Raw genomic sequence first — 25767 nt, 5'->3', positions numbered from 1 at the left:
GCTGAAAAGAACCAAAAATTACGAATCCTATCACTAGTTGGCCTTCCATTACCTCTTAAATTTGCCAACATTTAGACATTTGAAATTCATTGCCTGAAGTGATAGAGCAACATGTGATTCCATGAAATCTTGGGTACACACCCAAAATCCTTTCTAAAATTTGCCACTAGTCTCAGTGTGATGCAATAGGAAATAGAGAAATGTATGGGACTAATTAATGTAATCTACACTTTTCATTTGAATGGAATTAGACCAGAGCTGGGCATTTTATGGCACCCAGGTCATATTCAGCCCTTTGGCTGTCCCTATCCTGCCCAGCTGAGTTCAACTGGAAGTTATAGAATGGAGGCAGAAGCAGAATACAAGTACACTCCTTCGTTCAGCAGGCGAGAGAAAGAACTTTTCTGCGACTGGGGCAGAATGGAGGCTGGTCTGAAGCGAGATGAGGCTCTGCGTTCCCTCCTTCCTTAACATGTGGGTGCCGGTGGCAAAATTAAATTTAGTCTAATGGTTCGGTCTTCCACAACAGTTCCAGTTTCTCGTGGGCTCTTAGGGAAAATTAATAATTCACCCCACAATTAGATAATCTCCTCTTTGATAGGAATCTGAGTATTTATATTTTCTAGTCTTACTTGCTTTGGTAGAGTTTAAGGTTCCTGCATACAACTTAAAAGCTGAAATACAGTCTTCTACAGATTATTTGGTCTGGTTTACAGTTGAAGGATACAAGCTGTAACTTTCTGGTCTCACATATTGAAACAAAACTGTTAATGGAGCATACATATAATTAATATAAGGCTCAATCTTACCGGAATCCTTGTTCTTTAATTGCAAAAGCAGGTGTTTCCAAAGGAAAAATTTCTGACTGGACAAACAGTTCTCTGATCCGGCGATCTATGACTTTTCCATACTGAGCTCCAGCATCAAGTATGACGACAGCTCCTTCATAGCGGCACACCCCATCCTTGAGATCTTCTCCAGTATTCTCCAACTATAAACAGGATTTATAAGAGTCTTATCAGGACAAGCAGATAGGCATAAAGTATGTGTTTTCAAAACAGCAATAGCTGCTAAATTAAACTATTAGATGTTTATTATAAGTCTGCTTGTAGCCTATTGGTATGAGAACAATTTTTTTGATTTTGTGCATAACAGAAAGCAGCAGACTCGAGCTGGTTATAACTGTGCATATACTGTGTCATGGAAAGCTAACGGAAGAGAAAGAAATGCCCAGAAGTTGGTTCGTATTGTGTTCACATCCCTATACAATAAATAAGTAGTTAAGCAACCAATGTATATTTCCATAATTCCTACCTAAAGGATAAAATGCCATTATGTTTGAAGAACTTTGTTTTAAAATCCTGCTCTGCCTTCCTCTGAAATCTAAGATAGAATATAAATGCTGTTGTATCTCCTCAATGTATTATTTTTGGATGTGAATTAGTAAAACAGTATTTTATTTATTCTGCAATAATAATTGCAATTGTTTCCAAAATTTCTACAATATGCAGCATTATTTTTTCCCGAGACAATAGGTAAACTTCAACTAAATGTTTGCTATTAGGCTTTCTGTAAGTAAGTCAGCGTTAGTGTTGATGAGAGGCAGAGGGAGAATTAATGCATGCCGACCATGCCCTATGGACTATGCAAACTTTCCCCAACCTGGGGAAATGCAATGGCATTCTTGAACACAAACATATCACGTTAACCCCTCTATCTCCTCTCACCCCACAACAGACATCAACTGAATGTCAGAATCAGATAGCTGTAATCAATTGTGTGGCAATGAGAGAAATAATTACAGGCTGAAATACAGGATACAAAATGCTCTGGTCTTTGACCAGGGGTGTAAGGAGCTATACACAATGGAACTGGAGAACTCATGAAATATGGATGGTTTCCTTATAATAGGCTCTGTGATTTGCTTAATATGAATGTGAAGACTACATTTGTATATGATGATTAGAAAATGATTTTATTGTTCTCCTTTAAAAAAAGGATGACAAAAAAAACCTAGAGTTAATGAAGTGTGCCTGGAAACAAATTTGTAGAATTCTGACTGAAAGGTTATTAGAATTTAAGTAGCATACAAGCTAAATAATAGTAGCATACAACTTTAAATAATAGAATTGACAGTTGGTTACTGAATATGGTATGTGTGCAGCATGATGGAAGGAAAGCATGGGTAAGAAAAATAGAATATTTTTTGAACAGTTTAGTATTGAGCAAATAATAAGACAAGGATATGTGATGCACACCAGGAATATTATGAATTTATGGATAAGTACATTCGGGATTTAGAGGAATTTTGTTTGTGGATATGAAAATGCACATAAAACTATATTATTGGCTGAGAATCTGAATGATTTCAATTACTGCTAAAATAAGAAATATGGATCTGAAAATAAATATATTGAAGACCAAGACAGTTAATGCTTGACAAGATCTGTAGATTATATATAAATAGAAAATGAATGTAAATAGGTGAATTTTATGTTGGCAGAATGCTTATTAAACATGGAAAAATAATTTTAAAAATATCAAAATTTACCAATACTGGTAGAGAGAGGATGGATAGTGTATCATTTGATGCAAAGAATGAACTTCTGTCAAAAGAAGGGAAACAGCTGCTTGAAAAAGCATGCTTCTACCCAATTTGTTATATGAGAGTGACCGTTAAGTATGTCACTTTGGGAATGGGCACTTAAGGAATGGTAAGATCAAGAATGAATGGGCACTGAATGAATGTGAACAGAATAAAAAGTGAATGAACAGGAAGAAACAAATACCTTTAGGTAGCTTGATCATATGCAGAGAACAGATAAAGATCAAATCACAAAGCTGTCTTTATTCCAAACTTTTCCAAATCAGAAACACTTATTTCTCCATACATGCTTAACAAAGGCACATGCATATATAACAGCCGGCTTATTAGAAATTTGTCACCAGTTTTAAATAGTATTCTACTAGAATAATCATGTCAGATTGATAATATAATGAAGTCAGATTGTTGCAATAGGACTAAGATTTCCTTGTCCATCAAATGTTAAGGCAACCTTAAATGTAAGAATATACTAGGTTATAACTAAGACAAAAAACAAAGAATATGATATAACAATAGTACCAAAATATAGGTTATTACTTCCATTCAGTACATACATCATTATCATATTAAAGTTTTAAAAAACTGTTTTATTGTATGCCACCAAAAGTCTCATTTGTGAGATGGACAGCTATGTACATTTGTTAATCAAATAATACATATCTACGTGCATACGAGGTTTGTATTAGATAAGCACAAAATCAGATTTTTAGGAAGAGTGAAGGAATTATTTTATTTCTCTACTTTTAATCATGGAACAAGTGATTCATAAGTACTGAGCTGAATCTCCAGCTACAGACATAATGTTAAAGATTAGGTAGAGCAGTGCTGGCATATAGCAGATGCTTCAGATTTCCAGGATGTACTTTAAAAAACAACAAACAAATATAAACTACAAGTACGATGAATTAGACATAAAGGGAAGTTTGTTCTGAGAATCAAAACAGTCTGAAATCACACATGTTCCTAACTTTCCTAAGGTCCAAACTTTCCTAGAACAGCAATATAATTTAGAATGGTAGGATAGTCTCATATTGCTTGCTTTTCTATTCTATTGCTTGCTTTTCTATTCTATCCTTCAGTTGCTTCTAATTCATAATGGCCGAGTAGAAAAGTGTTTGCTAAGAAATACCTCCTTGGGTTCTTGTAACCTTATAGCCCGGTGGTAGGATTCAAAATTTTTTACTATCAGTTCTGTAGCCTGGTGGGCAAGGCAGGGGAAGGATACTGTAAAATCTCCAGTCAGAGGTGGTATTTGCCAGTTTTCTGAACTACTCAAAATTTCCACTACCGGTTCTCCAGAACTGATCAGAACCTGCTGAATAACACCTCCATTATAGCTATGATCGTAACTAGATATTTTATTCTCCTGAATCTTTTATTCCTTTGATTATTCTAAGATTTTCTCTTCCACACTAGGTATCCAAAATATCTAAGTTTTAGCTTCATTATCACTAATGAAGCTATTTTCAGTGAGCAACTTAGCTTGATCTCCTCAAGCATTGAATGATTTATGGTTCCATTCACTCAATAAACTCTCAACCATGTTCTCCAGCAGCAAAATTCCAAAGCATTAATTTTTCTTTGGTTAACCTTTTCGGTTGTCTATCTTTTTGTTGCAATTAATAAACAGATTAGGAGTTAGAAATCTTACCAAATTTCTGAAACCTACAAATAATTATCCGTAGAGACATACTGCTATTACACATAACAAACTTTCTTCTCTTTCCCTTGCCCTTTAACAGGGATGATCCATCTCAAAATGGTACACTGGAGACAAGACAATTAAAGGGGCATCTTTTTCTTATGTGCTCTGGAAGGAAAGTTCAGAAATCTTACAAGAGAGAGGATCATCATTTTCTGGGTTTCCAAAAGTGGCATGTCAGAAAAAGAGCTAAAAACATTTCTGAAAATTACAAAGAATTGTGTGAAATTTGTTTCAACGTTTTCAGATATTGATGGGGCTACCAGGTGTCTTCTCTTTCTCTCTCTCTCTTTGATACTGCCTAGGTCAGGGATTTCAAACTTACGGCTCGGGAGCCAGATTCAGCCCACAGGGTGCTTAGATCTGGCCTGTGGGGCTGCCCTGGAAACAGCAAAGGACCAGCCTGCGATGCCTCTGCCAGTGAAAACGGACCCTTGGAGAGATGCATGCAGCCCTCCTGAGCTCCATTTTTGCCGACAGAGGGTTGCAGACCCTCACAGCCGAAAACAGAACATGCGAGGGCCACAGGCAGCTGTCCTGAGCTCCATTTTTGCTACCAGAGGGTTGTGATCGCAGCCAAAAATGAAGTTCAGGAGGCTGTTTTTGCTGGCAGACTACTCAGGCCACCAGAGGTGCCACCAACATGAATGTCAAGTTGACCATGCCCACCTTGGCCACAGCCATCCTGGCCCCCCGAGGTAAAATACAACCCTGATGCGGCCCTCAATGAAATCAAGTTTGACACCCCTGGCCTAGGTGAACTGAATGCTCTATCTGCACTACAAGGCATGGACTGTCAGGAAAGCTCCAATATACTACTGACCTACAGTGCAGCTACGGTAACCAATAGTAAACATGCCATAGTTGCCATTGGAAATAGGCATTGGCTTACCTGAATGCAGTTTCTCAGCATGCCTTGGGATAATCCACACATATGGGTTGAATCTGCCTTTCTGCCCAGAGACTGAGTCATCAATTTTTACCATGCCTCTTCCTGTCGGGGCAGGAAGCCCCCTAGCCCCAGTCACGAGGAAAGTGCAGCCATTTGATGATCTTCCTGTGGCGTTGGCTCTGCCTCCCACCTAGACACTGGACCAGATGGTTGCCAGGGTGGGAGTGGATTATCCCAAGGCTTGCTGAGAAACTGCGTTCAGGTAAGCCGATGCCTATTCTCCAGCATGCCTTTGGGATAATCCACACATATGGGACATACAAAAGCTGGCAGTCCCTATGGGCGGGAAGAAGTCTGGTCCTGTGCACTCCCATCTGTATGCACTCAGTGTAGCACTCTTCTGCCAAAGGCCGCCTCTGCTGAGGCGTATGTGTCCAGTCTGTAGTGCTTTACAAATGGAGACAGGGAGGACCATGTAGCCATCCTGCAGATGTCCTCAAGTGTGGGGAAGGATGTGCCCATTGCCCCTGAACTATGTCCAAAAATAACTTGGGACAAGGGATCTCCTGTTTGAGAATTGTAGGATTGGAAAAAACCCTGCTGCTAGGCCCCTGAGTGTCTGGTGAAGCAGTTGGGATAGTGGGTGGGGGATCAATTTGGGCAGTGGTCCTAGCCTTGTGGAGGAGGGATTTAAACAGTCCCAGACTAAACAGAATTGTGAACGGGGGTGGATCAAGTAATAGGTCCTCATCTTCTGAGTACCCGTTCTCCCTGAACTTCTTCCTCAATCCCAGATGCCCTGCTTCTGATAGAGTGGGCTGGAGGAGCATCCCTCTGGTGCCTAGAGAAACCCATGGAGGCCTGGTATTGCACTGGCTGAGGATCAGATCTTGGGGGAAAAGAATGGGTCCTCCCCTTCAGGGTGGAAGCTACCCGTTGAGAAATTACCTGGGCAATAAGAGCCCTAAGATCCTCTGATAATTCTGGGGCCACTCTATCTGCTGAGCGCATCCCCACTGCAGTTGGAGTAAAAGTGGTCTCCGGTGTTCCAGTCCTGTCTCTGATCTGCAAATCTGCAGGACGAGGAAGCATGCAATCAAAAGGAAATCTCTGAGTTTGAATTTCCTCAGCAGGGGGGATAAATTCCTGGTCCCTATCTCCCTTTGGTGACCAAACCCCTGAAGCTGCAGGCAGGTCCTGTGCTAATAGCTGCTGAGGGAGGGGGCTAACAGGCCTTGGCTGCGGGGAGGGGGAATACCTCTCCTGGTCTGCTTGCTTCTGAGCTCTGGAGAACTGCTTTTCCAATGCTCTTTGCCTTCTTTCTTCTGCTCTTGTGGGCTTTCTGGAATAAAGAGCCTTTGCCTTTATCTTGTTAACAGCCTCTTTACTTGCAGATCTGGCCTTCCTGGGACTCTGCTTGGATCGTTTAGCACTCGTGGGCTCCATGCTGCCTTGGTCAACCATGCTGTTATTGCCCAGATTACTGGGAAGAGAGGTCTCTCAATCCTCCAATCCTGCTGCTCCAAAGGAAATTCTAGGCCTGGAAGTCTTCCCTGGGCTGTGACAGTGACGGCCCTACCAGTCTCTTGGATAGCCTGCACAACTTGCCACGCAGCCAAAATGGCCACCACTGACCCCCCAAATCACCTGGAGATCACAAAAATGAAAGCAGCTACTCCGGAGCCACCCGGTTAAGCCCTGGGAGCACGACAACACTGGGGGCGATCACAAATTCAGCACACCCCCCCCGGGGATGGGGGATCGTTTTGGGGCTCCTCCTTGACTGCCTGGGCTGTTAGGCCTTCAATTGGTAGTTCAGGGGGCCGCAAAAAAACAGAGCAGGCAGAAGTTCCAATTACTGCTTGTTTACGATGTTTTGGATACTTGAAGGAGTTTTGCAAACCTTTGGGAGAATCCACACTTTAAACTGCTGCTTTCTGTTGAAATTGTTGGAGCCAACCTTTTCCACATCTCTATAGGGCCAAAACTGAGTCGTGACTGGGGCTAGGGGGTTCCTGCCCCAACAGGAAGAGGCGTGGCAAAGATTGATGACTCAGTCTCTGGACAGAAAGGCAGATTCAACCCATATGTGTGAATTATCCCACAAGCATGCTGGAGAATGATAGTTTTCATTCTATGTGAATAATGTTGACTAATTAAGTTGTCTACTATCGGACACTATGAAGAATAAAGTTCAACACTACAATATATTTTTTTGTATTGAAAGTGACTATGCTTTTGGTTTCTGGACAAGATGGATATTAAATTCTTATTAGAAATATTTTGAGGATGAACTTTTACAACCTTTATAGAACACAATGAATTCTATCTGACAGGAAGGAAAGATGCCAGAGAGCTGGAAAGCAGCCAATATACCATTAATACCTAAAGAAGTACAAGATTTTACTTTTAACAAGAAACTGTGGGTCCATATCATTATTTAATAATGACAAGATGTTTAGTGATTCTAGCTAATAGACTGAAAATAATTTTGTAAGAGTTTATTCATGAGGATCAATGTGACTTTTTACTTAAAAGACAGTTAAAGGACATCAGAAACGTGTTGGACATTTTGGAACATAATGAAAAACAAGCTTGATTGATTTTCTTAGATGTTGGGAAAGTATTTGACAATTTGATCTGGGATTTCTTCTTCAAGGTTTTGAAAGATGAATTTTAATGAGAAGTTTATAAAATAGATAAGATCAATTTACACTTCACAGAAAGTACAAATAATTGGTCATGGAAATCTATCAAAACCCGTGAGTTACAAAAAAAGAACAAGACATGGATGCCCATTATTTCCTTTCTTCTTTATTTTGTTTCTTGAAATACTGAATAGAGGTAGATGAGAGGATTGAAAAAATAAAGATATAATATACAAGTTAAAGGTTTTTGCAGATAATTTGGTATTGGTTATGAAAGATCCTTTAAAACAGGGGTCCCCAACCACCGGGCCCTGGACCGGTACTGGTCCATGGATCATTTTGTACCGGGCCGCAAAGGAAATAAAAATGAAATAAAAATGGCGGCTTTCTTCGCCTTTGGTGAATGCTGCTGGGATCAGGGATCAAGAACACAAGGGAAAAAAGGGGAGGGAGGAAGCAACCAAAGCCTGTCCCACTCTCCAGCTCAGTGGCTTCGGTTTCCTCCCGCCTCGTTCCTCTCTCAGTCGCTCTCGCTCCTCCACCAGCCCAGGAAGAAACTGCTTCAAAGAAGCCGGCAGGGTGGCTTTTCCTGTCGGCTCAGCTCCTCTGAAGTGCCCGTTCACCCCCACACAGCCTCCCGCAGTTCAATCCAGTGCTCCGTTCTGCCTGCCTGCCTGCCTTCGTTTCTGGTTGTTTTGGAGCAGCTTCGGCTGAGAAAAAGAGGCGAATAGTTATTAAAGGGAGGGAGACACCTGAGGGATGAGGCTGAGGAAGGCAGGGCCGAGAGGCAGGGCTTCTCAGGCATCCTGCAGGGACTTGTCCTGAGCCGCGGAGACAGCCGTGGGCCGCTGCCGCCCAGCGCTCAGTTTTGAAGGCGCTCCTCAGCCAGGTGCAGTTCCTGAATCTGCAGCTGAAACCCTCTGTTTTAAATGTCCCAATAGAAGAGAATATCTGTCGCTCAGGGTTAGAATGAGGAGGCCTTAGCGCTCCCTGAACTTGGTGGTTTGCTGGTGGACGTTTTATTACCCGACTAGGTAACAACATCAGATGTTACCTAGTCAGGTAATGAAACGTCTGCAAGCAAACCACCAAACTCGGACTCCACCCCCCCACCCGGTCCTTGAAAAAGTGTTTCTGCATGAAACTGGTCCCTGGTACAAAAAAGGTTGGGGACCACTGCTTTAAAAGGAATTGAAATATTAATGGACAAATTAAAAGAACTTGCTGTATTAGCAGGTTTCAGGATTAATAAACAGAATATGAAGATTTTAAAAATATGAAACTAGAAGATTAAACAGAATTGATGAATAAAATGTGTCTTAAGATTGATAATGTATAATATCTGAGTATCACTATGACAAATAAGAATGCTATGTTATTTTTTAAAAAAAACTATGTTAAGACATGGAGTGAAGTTTAAAAAAGACATGTTAAGTTAGGAGAAACTACAAGTGTCATTACTGAGAATTTGTGGTAATAATATCTTGTCTGGACTGATGATTTTGTTTCAGAAAGTATCTTTTGTTACAATGGATATACAATAACAGTGGCAGAAGGATGTATTAGTCTGATTATTCAACATTTTATTCATAGGCTGCATTATGTCAGAAGGTAATTCTGATTATATAATAGATTGTGACAGAAAAATGTATCTACTGCTGCTTAGCCTTATACAAGAACTAACTCATTAGGTTTTTCAATCAAGCAACAATGATTTTTAAATTCTGACTTAATACCAAAACTTAACAATTCTTCAGTTTCAGTAAGAGTTCATAAATACACTTGTAACACTGAATTAGTGGGGAAAGAAAAGTCCTTTCTATCCAGCAACCAAGTTCCATCCTGTATATGCCTTGGTAGTTAGAGACCCTTCAGGGCATTTTTGAGGCATATTAAAAGGCAAAGAACAGTTCAACTGGATATCTTATGTAAGTCTTCCTTCATAATTGATTTTCTTCACCACTGCTTAATCTTATCAACAGTGAATACCCAGTTTTGAAAATGGTGAGTAGAACCTTTCATAGCCAAGTAAATCAAAGATAAGAGATTATCAAGTGTAATAAAGAAGACAAAGATTGAATCAGAGAAAATTATTAGGAATCCCATAAATTCTCAGCTGCCTCTTCCTCATGTTAAGTTTGACTCACAGATATGAAGTGGAACAACTCAGCCCAGAGTTACTGGTTTCAGACAGCAGGGCTTATATCTGTAATATTACAGCTGCCCTTCTGGAAGAATAAATGGCATTAGGACATCAAATCATATCTTTATGTTAATTTATTTTACACCGGAGCTTAATTTAGTCTGTTCATTTCTCTGTAACATTAAGAAGGCTTTAGATACATATTTACTGTACTATTATTATGAGGACCAGCACAGATCCTTTTAAATAGAAATACAGTTATAGGTACTGAAGTTATCATTGGTGTTTGGCGAAGATCAGAGCAACTTCTAGCTTTCAGAGTTGTTTCAGAGGGAACAATGAGAAAGCCACCACCTTCATGTCATACCTACAAGAAATTGATGAGCTTCTGATTGTCCACATGTGAGAAACAGGATGCAAGGCAAGACAGATCTTCTAATTCAGGAGGCTCTGAAAATGTTTGCAGTACTTGCTTGCAAACTTTTTTTTCATAAAGAAGTGTGTGTATAACTATTACTTGACTAATTTATTCATTGCCAAACAATATAAAATAGTAGAAGTAAACAAAATTATAAATAACATAAATAGCAGCAGGAATCCAACCTTTTATTTCACTGATAAAATGGTGGGTCTAATTATGGTTTTGAGTTCTATATCAGTGTCACAAAGAATGTAGGAGGAAGGGCACTTTTGATTGTTATTAGTCTTTTTAGCTATGTTAGCTATGGTGAGTTGCCTTAATTTGGCTTCTAGGTGTTTCAGAATTACTGTATTTTAGAAACTGCATTCTGAAGTTTATTTATGACAACCAAAGTGAAATAAAATCCTTCCACTTAGGTATGGGCATGTGTGTGTATAGTTCTTATTATTTTTTTCAAAAAACACTAATTTTGAAAGAAAAAAGACAAAATCCTTCCATTTCTGGAACCATATTGAAAGATTCTAAGTACAAACTTGTAATATGGATTGGTGGAGTGATCTTGGAATATATTTATATATTATTTTATCATTATATGCCTAAACCACAATTTGAACAGAAAAGCAAGCAAGAGATCCTCTGTAAAATAATGTATTTTTTAAAATAGAGGTACTTACATGAAGCTGCTAAGAATAATTTTACTTATTGCAAGAAATTGTTGACTGTTCAATCTCACCCATAGAACTGTTACTCAAGTCATGATTAGTCATATGCCTTCACCCTAAAGGCATCCATAGAAAATCATAAGAGAATTCTGTAATGAACAATCTCAGACGCATACAAAATTAGATAAAAGAGGAAATTATAAAGAAGCTAGGAACATGCTGGCATTTTGAATCAGAAAACTTAATTAATTAAAGAACATTATGGTAGTCAAAGAAGAAATAAAATTACAATAAGTTCTTTTTATATACTTTCAAGCATCAGGTTGTGTGGCTTAATTTAAATCACAAGAGTCTGAACTGAAAGAAATCATTTCATTCATGATAAATCTGATGTTTTCCATGGGTGATCAACCAAATAAACTAATAACATGAAAGAATGTTTAAGTCATATATATTTTATTAACGGTTTAAAGCAGTGGTCCCCAACCTTTTTTGTACCAGGGACCAGTTTCATGCAGAAACACTTTTTCAAGGACCAGGTGGGGGTGGGGGGGGTGGAGTCCGAGTTTGGTGGTTTGCTTGCAGACGTTTCATTACCTGACTAGGTAACATCTGATGTTGTTACCTAGTTGGGTAATAAAACGTCCGCCAGCAAACCACCAAGTTCAGGGAGCGCTAAGGCCTCCTCACTGCAACCCTGAGCGACAGATATCCTCTTCTATTGGGACATTTAAAACGGAGGTTTTCAGCTGCAGATTCAGGAACTGCGCCTGGCTGAGGAGCACCTTCAAAACTGAGCGCTGGGCGGTAGCGGCCCACGGCTGTCTCCACGTCTCAGGACAAGTCCCTGCAGGATGCCTGAGAAGCCCCGCCTTTCGGCCCTGCCTTCCTCAGCCTCATCGCTCAGGTGTCTCCCTCCCTTTAATAACTATTTGCCTCTTTTTCTCAGCCAAAGCTGGTCCGAAACAACCAGAAGCGAAGGCAGGCAGGCAGAACGGAGCACTGGATTGAACCGCGAGCGGCTGTGTGGAGGTAAACGGGCACTTCGGAGGAGCTGCGCTGACATGAAAAGCCACCCTGCCGGCTTCTTTGAAGCAGTTTCTTCCTGGGCTGGTGGAGGAGCGAGAGCGACTGAGAGAGGAACTAGGCGGGAGGAAACCGAAGCCACTGAGCTGGAGAGCGGGACAGGCTTTGGTTGCTTCCTCCCTCCCCTTCTTACATTTGTGTTCTTGATCCCTGATCCCAGCAGCATTCACCAAAGGCGAAGAAAGCCGCCATTTTTATTTCATTTTTATTTTCTTTGTGGCCCGGTACAAAATGATCCACAGACTGGTACTGATCCGGGGCCCGGTGGTTGGGGACCCCTGGTTTAAAGAACTGTGTAGGAAATTTTTATCACAATAAGTAAATAAGTAAGTAAATAAATAAATAAACAAACAAGGTTTTGTTGTCAAAAAATAAATAAATAACTAAATAAATGGGGGTTATGTGATATTGTCTTATGCAAGTCTAAATTCTTTGCTTTGGTGCTGAAATTCTCAAAACGTAGGATTGGTTTAGCAGATGCTATTGACACAGCTGCACTAAAAAGAACAGATGTGAACCAGGCATTCAAAGCAAGTAGTGGGAAAGATAGCAAACAAACCAACCAACACATACTGTAGCTGAAACTGCCTTGACTTTGCAATGTTCCCATTGCCGATTTATCTTCCTACTCTATTTACTGAAAAGTAGATATTTCAAGTGAATGTAAATGTCATTTCAGCAGCAGTGGGGACGATGTCCCTGAGTGTAAAAGTCATGAAGAAGTAGAATGCCCCAGTAGATATGGAACTTTTCTCTTAAATGTCAGCCAGAGAACCGTCATCCTCCTACTGCAATATGCTCAGAAATGCCTACATTGTGGATCTCCGAATGGATGAGCTAGGCAAGCAGATCCCTGGCATTAACAGAATCCTTATGCCTTAAGAAACTATACGATCACTCAGATTAATCCAGCGTTCTGTTTTCCCCTATGCTCTCTCCCTTGAAAACGTTTAAGAGTATATACCAGAGGCATCTATAAAGGGCAATATCATCTGGCCTATAACAGACATAGACTGAAGAATACTAATAGAGTTCTCTTTAATTTGTTTTCTCCTACATTCTCACTTCACTGATAAGTCCACAAGACTATTTCATCTCATCAGTATTGAGTGTTTCTTATATATCCTGCTATAGAATGACAGCAGTGCATTATCATACTAGGAAAGCTGTCAGTTGTCAAGCCTTCTACATGATTAGGGCTGGTTTGTAACAAATACTTAGAACATAGTACTGACAAGAGAAAGTCACAGGGAAGTACTTTTATCATTAAAGGAAAATGTGTGAATAAGGCCTTAATCAACACAAGGAAGCTGAAACACTTCCCTCAAAGAATCTGATAACAAATCCCCATTGGCAACAACTGGTCAAGGATAATTGAACTTCTTTAACAAAAAAGGAGGTGGGGAAACTAGGAGTACGTAAATTGTTCTCATCTACATGCATACATCAACTAAGCATTCAACTCCTTCACTTGTTTGGAGAGTAAGTTACAAATGGCTGGGTTCACATTGCATTTAATCACATTATGGGGGTCTTTTTGCTCCTGACTTACTGTAATGTGTGATTCTAGTCCTTGCCTATAAGAGAAGAAAAAAAGTTGGTATTTTGGAAAAAACTAAATCATTACCACAGCAAGTCAAAAAGTCTTAGATAATCAGAACACCGATTATGGCCTTAGAACTTACTTTTTGAATAAATCACAAGTAGGTAGACTCAACAACTAAGCCATGAACCTTGATTTACTAATGACAATATTTGAATTCAGTCAAATCACTTTGGCTTAACATTTTCACTAATGGGTGACGATGAATGGGTGAAGATGAAAAACCACCTTACATCTTTCCTAAGATAAGTAAATCAGGTGGGCTTAGAGAAAGTTTTTTTAATTGTGAAATCTTTAGAAAATACCAGCATGAGACTGAGACTCTTAATAAACACGAGACTCGTAATCTCAGGGTCATGGATAGCAGACCCCCAAGGTCCCTTCCAACTCTGCTGTTCTGTTCTGTTCAGTTGGGGGTGCTCCATCATTGGAGGCTTTTAAAAAGATACTGAGTGACAAACAATAGTCTGAAATGATATAGATCAGTGGTTCCCAAACTTTTTCGGTCCGCTGCCCCCTTGGTGCTACAAACTCATCCTCGGTGCCCCCCACCCAGGGGTGGGATTCATATTTCTGTGGGTGTGGCCTAATTTGAGGGTGTGGTTTGCTAGTCACATGGCTGGGTGGGCGTGACTTGCTGATCATGTGACTGGGTGGCCGTGGCCAAGTGACTGGCAAACCAAATACAAGTGGTCCTCACTTAATGACCAGTTGTTTAGCAAGTATTCTAATTTATGACTGGCCTCCCCAGAGCTACTTGACCAGTTTTTGGAGTTTTGACAGCTTTAGATCAGGGGTCTAAATCCCACCCCTGCCTGTGTGAGTGTGAGAGAGGGAGAGAGAGAGGTTGGATCAGATCTTTCTCTCTCTCTCTCTCTCTCCCACCAACGCCAGAAAGCCACCGTCAGTCAAAATTCATATTAGTGGTCTCCGGGATTTAAAATTATGAGTTTGGTGGTCCCTGAGGTCCAAAAGTTTGGCAACCCCTGATCCAAAGGGATGAGCCTCAGAGAGGGAAAGAGAGAGAGAAAAGAAAGAGAGAAAGAAAATAAAGAGAAAAGGGAAAGAAAGAAAAAGGGACAAAGAAAGAGGGGGGGATGGGAGGAAGGGACAGAAGGAAAAAGAAATAAAGGAGGGAGGGAGAGAAAGATAATGAGATATCTATTCTAGTCCAATCACCTGCTCTAGCAGGGTTAGAAGGGAGTGTGTGTGTTTGTGTGTAATTTACCAGTACATTTTTGTTTTGCCTTCTTCAGAATTGGCACTGAATTGGCATTGGCAGAATTGGCATTGGGGAAAAGTCATTTTTAGGGTGGAGATATGGTGCAATGGATCCTGTTTAAAGCCTTAACAAAATGTGAGAGCTTCCTTATAGTCCTGACCATGTTTCATCCACAAAACCTTTAATAGAAGCCAAAGATGTTTCAATGTGCTGGCAAAGATGTTTCAATGTGGAAAAGGGCCTCCGTCTAAACCAGGCCTCATTCAATCTGATGCTTCAGGTCTCTCTCTCTCTCTCCCTCCCTCCCAAACTGGGTTTGCTCTACTTTCCCGATGTGCCTGCAGGGCTGCGCTTCGAACATGGATGGATAGAGAGAGAGAGAGACAGACAGGAAGACAGGCAGGCAAACAGACAGACCTTTGGGATGGATGGATGGATGGACGGACGGACGGACAGACAGAATGCGACAGTGGCACTTTGGGAAAGTGGTGGCAGCGGCTTTTCCCAACATGCTGCCGCATTCGAGGAACCGGTTCTGGAGCATTACTACAGTCAATGGGTGAACCTGCAGGGCTGGCGCCTCGAACACTCCCCTGCCTCCTCTTAACGTCCCCAAGGGGGCCAGCAGGGGGGGCTAAGAGGCGGCAGGAGGCCGTTCGAGGCGCCAGCCGGCCCTGCAGTTTCACCCATTAACTAGCACCGCTCCAGAGCCGGCACCTCCAATGCAGAAGCAGTGGCACGTTACATGCCTCCACGGCTGCGTTTGATGCGCCACACCCTGCTGCCTCTTAACGCCCTTCTGCTGGCCCCCTTGGAGATGCTAAAAGGTAGCAGGGGGGCATTCGAGGCACTGGCCCTGCAGATTCACCCATTGACTGTAGCACCGCTCTGGAGCTGGCACCTCAATGGCTGAACCTGCAGGGCCGACTGGCGCCTCGAACGCCACCCTGCCGCCTCTTAGCGCCCCTCTGCCAGCCCCCCTGGGGACACTAAGAGATGGCAGGGGGACGGTGCATTGAACGCTGCCACAGTGGCACATAATGTGCCACCGCTTCCTCATTCGAGGCGCTGGCTGCGGAGCGGTGCTACAGTCAATGAGTGAACCTGCAAGGCCGGTGCCTCGAACGCCTCCCTGCCACCTCTTAGTGTCCCCAAGGGAGCCAGCGGAGGGCGGCACATCGAACATGGCCGTGGCGGCACGTAACGTGCCATCACTTCCGCATTGGAGGTGCCGGCTCTGGAGCAGTGCTAGTCAATGGGTGAACCTGCAGGGCCAGCGCCTCGAACGCCCCCCCGCCGCCTCTTAGCACCCCCCTGCCAGTTGCCTTGCCTCTTAGTGTCCCCCTAAGACATCCCCCCCAGGGGGCGGTACCGTCCACTTTGGGAACCACTGATAGTCTCCTGCTTGAGCAGGAGGTTGGGCTAGAAGACCCCCAAGGTTCCTTTCAACTTTGTTATTCTGTTCTGTTACCACTATCAGACCAGATATCTGCATCTTGCAAATGCATTTAAAATATCTTAGAATGCATTCATATTTTCAGAAAGTTGGAGAAAGGAAGCCTGCATTCCTATATAGAGTTAAGTACTTAACCCACCTGATTTCAATTTTCTTGCCAGTACTGTATCAGAATGGACTACTGCAATAAATTTGATATGGGGCTGCCTTTGAAAACTGCTGAGAAACAGCAATTTGTGCAGAATGTAACTGTTCACATGCTGACAAGCAATAGCCACTACAAGCATATAATAGCAATGTTATGGGAGTTGTTGATTTACATCTGATAAACTAGAAGGGGGATGATTTTAACTTTTAAAGCCTTACATGGCCTCACTTGAAAATATCTTCAGACTGCCTCTTCCAGATAGAACCAATACACTCAATCAGATGGGGATGATCAGGGTTCCCTCAATGTACAGGGTGAGACTAAACAGTTGAGGCTTAGAGCAGATGTTGCAAAATGGTGGTCTGTGAGAAAATTTTGGTGGTCCGTAGTGCACCAGTGTCTGCAACAGGGCTGATACTGGTGGCGGATGGATGGTGCACAGGGAAGGAGGATAGCACACGGGAGATCACAGCATCCGAGCCCTTCCTGGGTGTTCCTTGGCCTGTGACGTGAGGGCGTGATCTCCCATGCCCTTCCCTTCAGGAGCCACAAATCACTCTCCATCCCTCTGGCAGCCACCATGCCTCCTCCCACCGTGCTTCTTTTCCTCCTTGCCAGAAGCGCTCACACACCCAGCGGGAAGGAGGTTTGGCAGCTGCCAGAGGGGTGGTGAGCACTTTACGGCTGAGGGGAGGGGTTTGGCCTTCCCCTCGCAACATCTTCACCTGAGGGCATCACTGGCAGCTGCTTCCTGCGGCTTAGGAGATCTGTGTTCTTCCTGCTGCTGCTCGGCCTCCTTGATGCGTGGAGGCAGGAGGCCGGAGGCAGCAGCCACAACATGGGTTTGCTAGGGACACTGCAGGATTGTCCCACCTTCCCGCCAGCCATCTGGTCATCAGCACATAGCTGGTTGGCCTTCAGATATCAGATTCCCACTACCCAGCACCAGTTTAGAGGTTCCTTTCCCCCCACCCTGGGGCGGGGAGGGGAAGAGACAGAGCTAGACACGGGGGAGATCCCGGTGTTTTGTTTTCTATGATAAACGGGTCCAAATGACTCTTTCAATATTTAAGGTTGCAGAAACAGGCAGCCAAGCTAAGTGCCTGAAGGACCCCATCCTGTCAGTGGGAGTCCAGGCGCTTCAGTGAGCGGCATTCTGGATTCATATTAATGGTCCACAGGATTTAAAATTATGAATTTGGTGGTCCCTAAGGTCCAAAAGGTTGGAGACCCCTGGCTTAGACACAGCGTTTTCCCATGGTCCCCACCTTATAGTAGAGCTTCCTTTTCAGAGTTTAGGAAGTATCTATTCTCAAACCTTTATTAAATCCATATAATGATTCTTTCCTTCAGGAAGGGCTTGGAGATGGATCTGTTCTGAAGGGCATTTGAAGCCTAACAATATTAACTAAAATTGTGGTCCAGGAATATGGTTTTTATCCTCTAATATATTAAACTGCTGTTCTGGTATTTTTGGTTATACTATACATTATTATTATTATTATTAGTTTAAGCCAGAGTTAATCTGAAATTTATGGAATAAATGGAATAAATAAATAATACATTTACTAAGGACCATTTAACTTTCCTAAAGATCAGGCTACAAGTAAGTGAACGTGTACTTAGATTAAAAAAATAACTTTGTGGTCTGGAAAAAAAAAATTCTGCAAAAAGCAGGAAAGACACTACGTCCTCCAAAAAAGACGAGTAAAACATAGAGCTAAACCTAATCTCAAAATGCATACCAAAAGTGATTTAAAGCTCCCTTGTAGTAGATGTAGGGAATATACCTAGGAGGAGAAGAATGTAGGAAATTTACCAATAAAACAGCTCAATAAAAACAACTAAGAACTGAACTACTAAGAATTAGCTTCATATTTTTACTGGATGTGTTAGCTGTGTGGAATCAAAGGAAGCAAAGAAAATGTAGCTGATTTTCATTTGTTTGCCATCCTCCACAAACTTATATACTGAAATGATATTGACAAATACAGTATTTGGGAAAGTGTCTTTTAAGAATGTGCCTCTTGGAAACTGGTAAGAAAACAAAACAATTGCCTGACATAACACTTATCAAAAAGATGTGTTACACAAACACACTTATTGCTTTTAAGAAGATCAGAGAAGCTAAACTACAATAAAGCTTCTCTTTTCTTTTTGCAAAATGACCATCCAAGACTAAAATGAAATTCTGTGGTGAATACAGAACTCTATAATACTGGCAAGGTGCTTAAATAAATAAGACTCTTAAAAGGAATAAGTGACACTAAGACAAGTGTCTTCCCATTACAGTCGCTCTCAATACCAATGTTGTGGCTTGAGAATTATTCCTGCCATCATCTGAAATTCTTACATCAAGTTTGTTTTCCATAAAGAGCCAAGAAAATACATATAAAACATTTATGTTGTCAGCTCCGTAAGAGATTTTTTTAAAGAGACACTGATCTTAACACTAGAATGACTCTTCTTTTTGACACAGCCATATTCCCAGTTACAATTTTAAATTCACTAGTCTGTATGTAGCAAAAAAAACACACCACATTTTTATAACTGTAGGGTTTAGAGGGAAACATCTAATTCTAGTTGCAAATATTATTTGTATCAAGAGCCAGAAAAATATATTTAACTTCAAAAATACACTCCAAAGAACACTGGAGCCTCAGAATTCATTCTAAATAAGATGCATTAAAAAAAAGATGTAGCTTACTATTTTATTCACCATTATTCATTCTGATACTCTAATGCTTTTGTGACTAAATATCAAATATCATTAACACAAGAGTTAACTTTTATAGATGACTTTATTGTCATTTTTTCTTACCATGAGCACATTGGCCCACATTAAAAATGAAACTAGCCTCCCCTCCTACTTTGTCATAAAAAGTTCTTATGAGGAGGTTCTGATCTAATGGTGCTCAGACATAACAGATTTTGGAAACTCTGGAAATAGCAGTGTTTGGGAAGATAGAGAGATCTGTGATATACTAAACTGTTAAAAATCCAACTGTTAAAAAGTTTTTCTTTTCATTGAAATACGTTTTAAGTTTACCTTATTTTAGGAATCAGCATTAAGCTACATCAAAACAAGCAACGATGCAACTGCTGTAGCAAAGATACCCAATGCCAAAACATTTTCTTTTTTTAACGTGAAAACCTTGAACTAAGAAAACTACGCTTCAGAGACCAAGTATGCATATAAACATAATGTGTGTGCGGGGAAGAGTTCAGGCCGATCCCTTGATTACTTCAATTAACGAAAGCTTAAGAGGTGTGAGGAAAACTGACAAGCGCCATGCTTTCCTGGATGTGCCCAAAACCTGAGAACTTCATGCCAGCATTATTTTGAAAAGAACTTACTAGCTTAGTTTGTGGATACGAGGACGAACTAACTTATAACTTCAGCTGAGGGGGGAAATAAGGCTCTAAAAAGGCGGGGGGCGGGGAAACCCGTAACAAACAGTTGGCGTCTGAAGTAGCAGCAACGACACGAAAGTGAGACTTATCGCCCCATGTCTCTTACTCTCCCCGCCTTTTCTCTTTCTCTCCAGCCACGCGCAAAAGGGGAGAAGAGCCACGAGGCTGCCAGGCGTGTCTGGAGCAGCCACGGGCCACGCGGGTGGCAGCGGGAATGTGCCCGAAGTGGGAAGGGGAAAGAGACCACCACCGAGCGGCAGACTTCGAGGCCGGGCGCTTTCCTCCTTTTTCTCCCCGGTGCCGGGATTTGGGGGGAGGGAGAGCCAAGTGCCAGTCACCCTTCTTCGTGCCTCTCCTTCCTCATCCCTCCGCCCTCTTTCCCATGTGCCCGGCATGAAGCCTCCTCCCGCCGAGAAGCGGGGGGAGAGAGAGAGAGAGAGAAGGGCCAAAAGGAAATGCCGTTGCTGGGAATGGGGATGGGGGGGGGTATGCGCGAAAAGAAAGCCTGCTGCTGTTGAAGACGAAGCCGGGGACGAGGGGAGGCGTGGGGGGAGGCAGGTCTGCCCTTGCCACCGGCTCCCGCCTCTTCTCCCACGCACAAAGCTCCCAGAGGAAGGTGGCAGGCCGGGGAAGGCACCGCGCGCTTCGCTGCGAGGCTGGATTTTTTCCCCTCCTCCCTGCGCCCGCCCGCCTGCCTGCTTGCCTTCTCCCCTATCATCTTGCCGTCCCTTCCGCCGGCGCGGCACTGACCTTGGCTTCTCCATTGCACACAGCCATAAGAGCCGGCCGGAGACAAACACCCAGACTGGGGTGGGGTGGGGGGACGAGAAGGACGAGCGAGCTCTCCGCGCCCCTCCGCCTGAGCCGAACCCAGCAGGGAGAGAGTCGAAGCTGCCGCGGACGAGCCGCTAACGCCGCTGCTGCTGTTCTGTCTCCGCCGCCGAGATGAGCTAATCCCGCCGCCCGCGAGGAGGAGCCGGGTCCCCGCGACCCGCCTTCTTCGGGGCCGACCGGGCGTGCGAGAGAGTGAGAGTGTACGGCTGGCGGCCGCGCGCGGAGCCCGCCTACTGACGACCGACCGAGGCGCCACAGGATGAGGAGGAGGAGGAGGGAATTGAATAAATAAAACGCTGCTTCCTGGAAGTCTTTTTCAGCGGGAAAGGCGAAAAGAGGAGGAGCTTAAACATTGTGTTTTGTTCTTTCAAGGGGGATCCTGGAAGGAGCAGCCGCGGGGTGAAGAAGTGATATCCAGCGCTCACCTTAACTCCCTATCCCGTTTCCAAAAGGCGCCTAAAACGGCCCTGAAAAATAGCGAGTACCCGTGACTGGAACTGTCAAGAGACTGGGACAGGCAACAAGAAGTCTTGCATCTTTCCAGTGGCTGCAATATTCTGCACTCAGATGAATAACGGGGTACTTTTTTTCTGAGTAACCATGAGAAGTGGAAAAGAGGAATGCCTGAAAATTTAATTCCCCAACTTTTCCTCTGCTCTGTTTTTGTCAGGGTCAGACAGTTCAATTATTTTGCTCTCTTAAGGTAGAAGTTTCCCTAAATAGAGTGGAGTATAGAAACTAATGCAAAGAACAGTTTTAAGCTCCTAATTTTCTTCTGATTTACTGAGATCATCTCAAAAATTCTTACTATGGTTTTTCCCTTCAGCTAAGCAGTAGGATAGACCAAAGAGGGATTTAGCTACAGTATTGATCAATGCCACCAATCAGCTAATTGACCAGGAAACCGATCAAATACTTTCTGATATTTATGACTAATCCATGGAACTTTGCAGGCCAGATCTGATTTCTAGTGCTTGCTATTTTAAAAGCAGGAAGCAGAAAATTTCCAATCCATTCATGTAATGCCATCATGTAAATTATTAAATATATAGAAAACAGTATTTAATCATAAAACAGCATTTAAAAATTTTCACCTCAAAATTTCCCACCCACTCAAAATGCCATCACATACATTTATTTAATTAAATAAATTTGCGACCCATCTTGCTGCAAGGTTCACTTCACTGTGACCAGCTCCCAAATACCATAAAATGGATTGCCTGCATAAAAACAAAATAGAAAGACCCTTCCCCACTGCTGAACCCAAAGGGTTCCTATTACCTATTCTTCGGTTGCCAGCATAATTTATTTGTCCCCCATTATCTTTCCAGTTTTTCCAGTCTTTAGACTTCCCTTCAGTGGAAGAGCAGAGGATGTTATGGATTTTATTAACTGTAGATGGATGCTGTGAAGCTAAAGAGAATAGTCTGATACCAAAATAACTTAAACTTTGATCACTGGAGCTGGGGATGAGATGACGTGGCAGAAGATGCTGTTAGAATATGGACATATTTATCTTGAAATAAATGTAAGTGGTGGCATATCCTAAGGTAGCCTTTCCCATACCTGTGCCCTCCAAGAGGCAGTGATCAACCAGAGGCAAATGACAACAGCAATAGTGCACTTCAAGCTCCACTCCTTTTACAGAAGTGTTGTGACATCACATATACCTACAAAAAGAGCAGAACTTGTGGTACAGTGGCATTACTCTGCTCTTACTGTTTGGACAAAAGTTTTGGATCCTGTAGTTGACTCTACGTGAGTTTCAAGAACTAATCCCTAGTCAAGTTATTTGAAGTCAGTATTGTTAAGATCATAAATGGGGAACACATGAAAATTTGGACCTCACCCAATGAATTCAATATTCAGTGTTCAAGACTGCATCTCACCTCCTTGGTTAAACAACATTCTCTTATCTTATAAAAATACATTACCTTAGATGCTATCCATTTAAATAAGAAAAAAGAAACCATATTTTTGGTACTAGCAGATCCACTCTCTGATGATGTGCCTTAGGATCAACAGCTCGACTGGCTTTCAAAGGTAAAGTGGCAAAGATCTAACGTGGCATAATGGATTGTACCACTTCAGAATGGGGGTGGGGGGCGGGATAGGAAAGATGCTGGTTGAAAGGTTCTGTTCTGAGGAAGAAAAACAACAAAAATAATTATTCATACATCTAAAAGCAGTATTGCATAGGAAGGGATGATGAACTTCACAGAAATGCTAATTTTTTATTAGTAGACATGGACGTGGCACCAAACTAATAATTCAGGATTCGTTTCAGACAGTTTACCAGACTGAAATGAGTTTGGCTAGTTTATGGTATCGGTACAGTATATAGAACATAGTATAATTCCATGGCATTGCTGTTTTTGTTTTTTGTTTTTTAAGTTGGTGGATCCTCAGGTATTCTTACAGGGGTGCTAGCAAAGTTTCCTTTATACATCATGGAGTGCCACTAATAGCTCTCCTGATTACCCTGTGATTCACATCGAATAGCCATGTTCATCAAAAGTAATATGGGTATTTGTATTGCAGATTTAAGGGACAATTTCCTACTGCTACAATATGGCCCCCGTCTGCCAGCCAGATATGGAAAGTGGTTTTCACTTTCTACTGTAGATATGATCATTTTGGTAGGTAAACAGGAGAATATGTTCTTCAGTAGGGAACAATCTGCACATGCAACAGGTAGGTGTATGGCAAAGTTCAACATAGTGTGCAAATGGTATTTGCATCATTATCACTTCTTTCACAGTTCTCTGCATGTTCAGTCTGAGAGTTGATTTTTGTGGCTATTGATCCCCATTTTCAACTTGCACGTTTTGCTGAAGAAACAATAGATTTTATACGTTCATCAATACTGGGATATCGGAACCTGAAATCAAGATCTAACAAGATTTCCAATCATCAATATGTCTGTATAGGTATAGTAGTATGTGCCTAAACCCTATTCCTTCCTTTAGCTGAATGTAAAAATATATATATAAAAGACAAAAAAATTACTTGATATGACAGATAAAGCTAGAATAAGTTTAGAAGTTAAAAATCAGACAATTAATGGAATATTGCTCCCACTTTCTGAATGCATGTTTGTTAAAGTAATGATAAACTTATTATGATGTAGCAGAACCATGAGGTGGTTCATTTAAATAAAACACAATTCACTGGTTCTATGTGCCATGCAAATACAATCAGGGAGAGCATCAGGTTGGAAGGTTTTTTTGTTTTTTCCTAGCAGCTGTCCTTAGAAAAAGCTGTTTTTCCTATTTGGGAGTTGGATTGGAAACAACATTGGAATTTAAGAATTGGCAGTCCCAGAAGACATTGATAACTATATCTGCTCTTCCTTGTCACAATAGACCATGACTGGAGATCAGTGATAGGTAAAAATTGTGTGTCTTTTGCAATAGTCACTTATAAGATAAGAATATTTCTGTATTTTCAGCTGATGCAAAACCATTCAAAAGTATGAAAAATAATTCAATAGCTTTGACATCAGCAGGTTTGATGTTTAACAACTTTGATTTGGTTTTGATTAACTTGGCAAGTTAACAAGGGTGAAGTTCAAGGTTGTGTATTTCTATCAGTAATTCTTTTTCAAAATTCATTGAGCTTAGTAAAAGAAAAACATGTTTCCAGCTGCAGTCACTCAAGTTACAATTTTCTATAAGGGTTGAATTCCGTGTTCTGGAAAAAGCCCTTCCTGCCCCAGAATATTCTCAGGGTAGCATATGCCTTATTCCAACTTGTTTTTAAATCTAGACTAGAGTATCATTCAAAAAAGTTGTAACTCAGTCTTCATGCAACGTGCCAAAAAAATTCGCCTACACTAGGCTAATGTATTGTGGGAATTCAGCTGCTTGGAGTTTCTTCAGTAACCATAGCTAAATTAACAAGTTCTGAATTATCTGAGCCATTTTAAGACATGTTACAAGAGGAAATGGGCGTTGGTTCTTACCTGCCACGCCATTTCTCTTCGAGCTGCGAGGATCATCCAGAGAGTGGGAGGTGCTTCAGTCTGCGTCGTTGTAGGCTGAGCTTAATTACTGAGGAACGCTCCGCCTTCCATCACGTGGCTCCGTTGCCGGCGTTCCCCAGTTTTTGCGAAAGCGAGAGAAAAGAGAAATTCATACTCTCATCTTACTAGACTTAAGGTTCATTGGCCGAAACAAGACCCCACCAGACGGTGAAAGAATAGGGTGGGGCTGGATGATCCTCGCAGCTCAAAGAGAAATGGCGTGTCAGGTAAGAACCAACGCCCATTCTCCTTAGAGCTGCTCGGATCATCCAGAGAGTGGGACATACCAAAGCTTGGCTGTCCTACGGGAGGGGCCCCGTCTGGTTCATGAGCCTCTCCGTGTCCTGAGGACCTGCTATAGGACTCGTCTGCCCAACTAGGCCCCCGCCGAGGCAATGTGCCAAACCTGTAAGGTCTTCTGAAGGGAGACGAGTAGGCCCAGGTGATGACCTGGCAAATGCCAATGACTGGGCCCTTGGTGGCCCAAACTGCCGAAGAGGCCTCACCTTGGTGAGATGTGCTGATATTCCGATGGTCCTGGCAGAGCCTGTGACAAATAAGATCTAGCGACGGAGGATGAAAGAGGCTGACTTGGGACTTATGCCCCCACGTGCGGAAGGAATTCCGAGTGGTATCGTAGGTTCAGGTAGTTAATGACCGACTGGCAGCTAAGATGGTATCACTAACCTGGTCAGAGAGATTCTCGCTTCCCGGGCGACTCCAACCTGCCGACGGCTAGGGGAGCCGCAGGGGATCCGGATGTAGGGGGGCCCCTTGAGGAGGGGAGGTCCCACTCGGAGGGATTTTCCCGAGAGGAGCCACCAATAGGTTGCGGAGGACCGCAATCATGGGCACCTGGCCAGAAGAGGGCCACCCAAAGCAGTTCTGCTTTTTTTTTTTTTTTTTG

The 25767-nt window shown here is 42.4% G+C and overlaps 1 protein-coding gene across 1 annotated transcript in view; it reads right to left on the bottom strand.

The window, feature by feature from the left end:
- GMPS (guanosine monophosphate synthase) overlaps nt 1-21084 on the bottom strand; it is a 43500-nt gene extending 22416 nt beyond the window's left edge. Inside the window, exons 1-2 of the mRNA XM_026705870.2 lie at nt 20753-21084; nt 810-991 (exon numbers count right to left, since the gene is read on the bottom strand). Of these exons, the coding sequence (XP_026561655.1) occupies nt 810-991; nt 20753-20779 (209 nt within the window). The 5' untranslated portion in view covers nt 20780-21084. The remainder of the gene's footprint in view (nt 1-809; nt 992-20752) is intronic.
- Between the last annotated feature and the right edge of the window lie 4683 nt (nt 21085-25767).

The sequence above is a fragment of the Pseudonaja textilis genome, chromosome 4, assembly GCF_049901715.1.
Source record: "Pseudonaja textilis isolate UNSWEBS1 chromosome 4, rPseTex1.2, whole genome shotgun sequence".
In the NCBI taxonomy this organism is placed as follows: Eukaryota; Metazoa; Chordata; class Lepidosauria; order Squamata; family Elapidae; genus Pseudonaja; species Pseudonaja textilis.
Note: the sequence above shows the minus strand (reverse complement) of the source record. Positions and strands in the feature narration are given on the sequence as shown.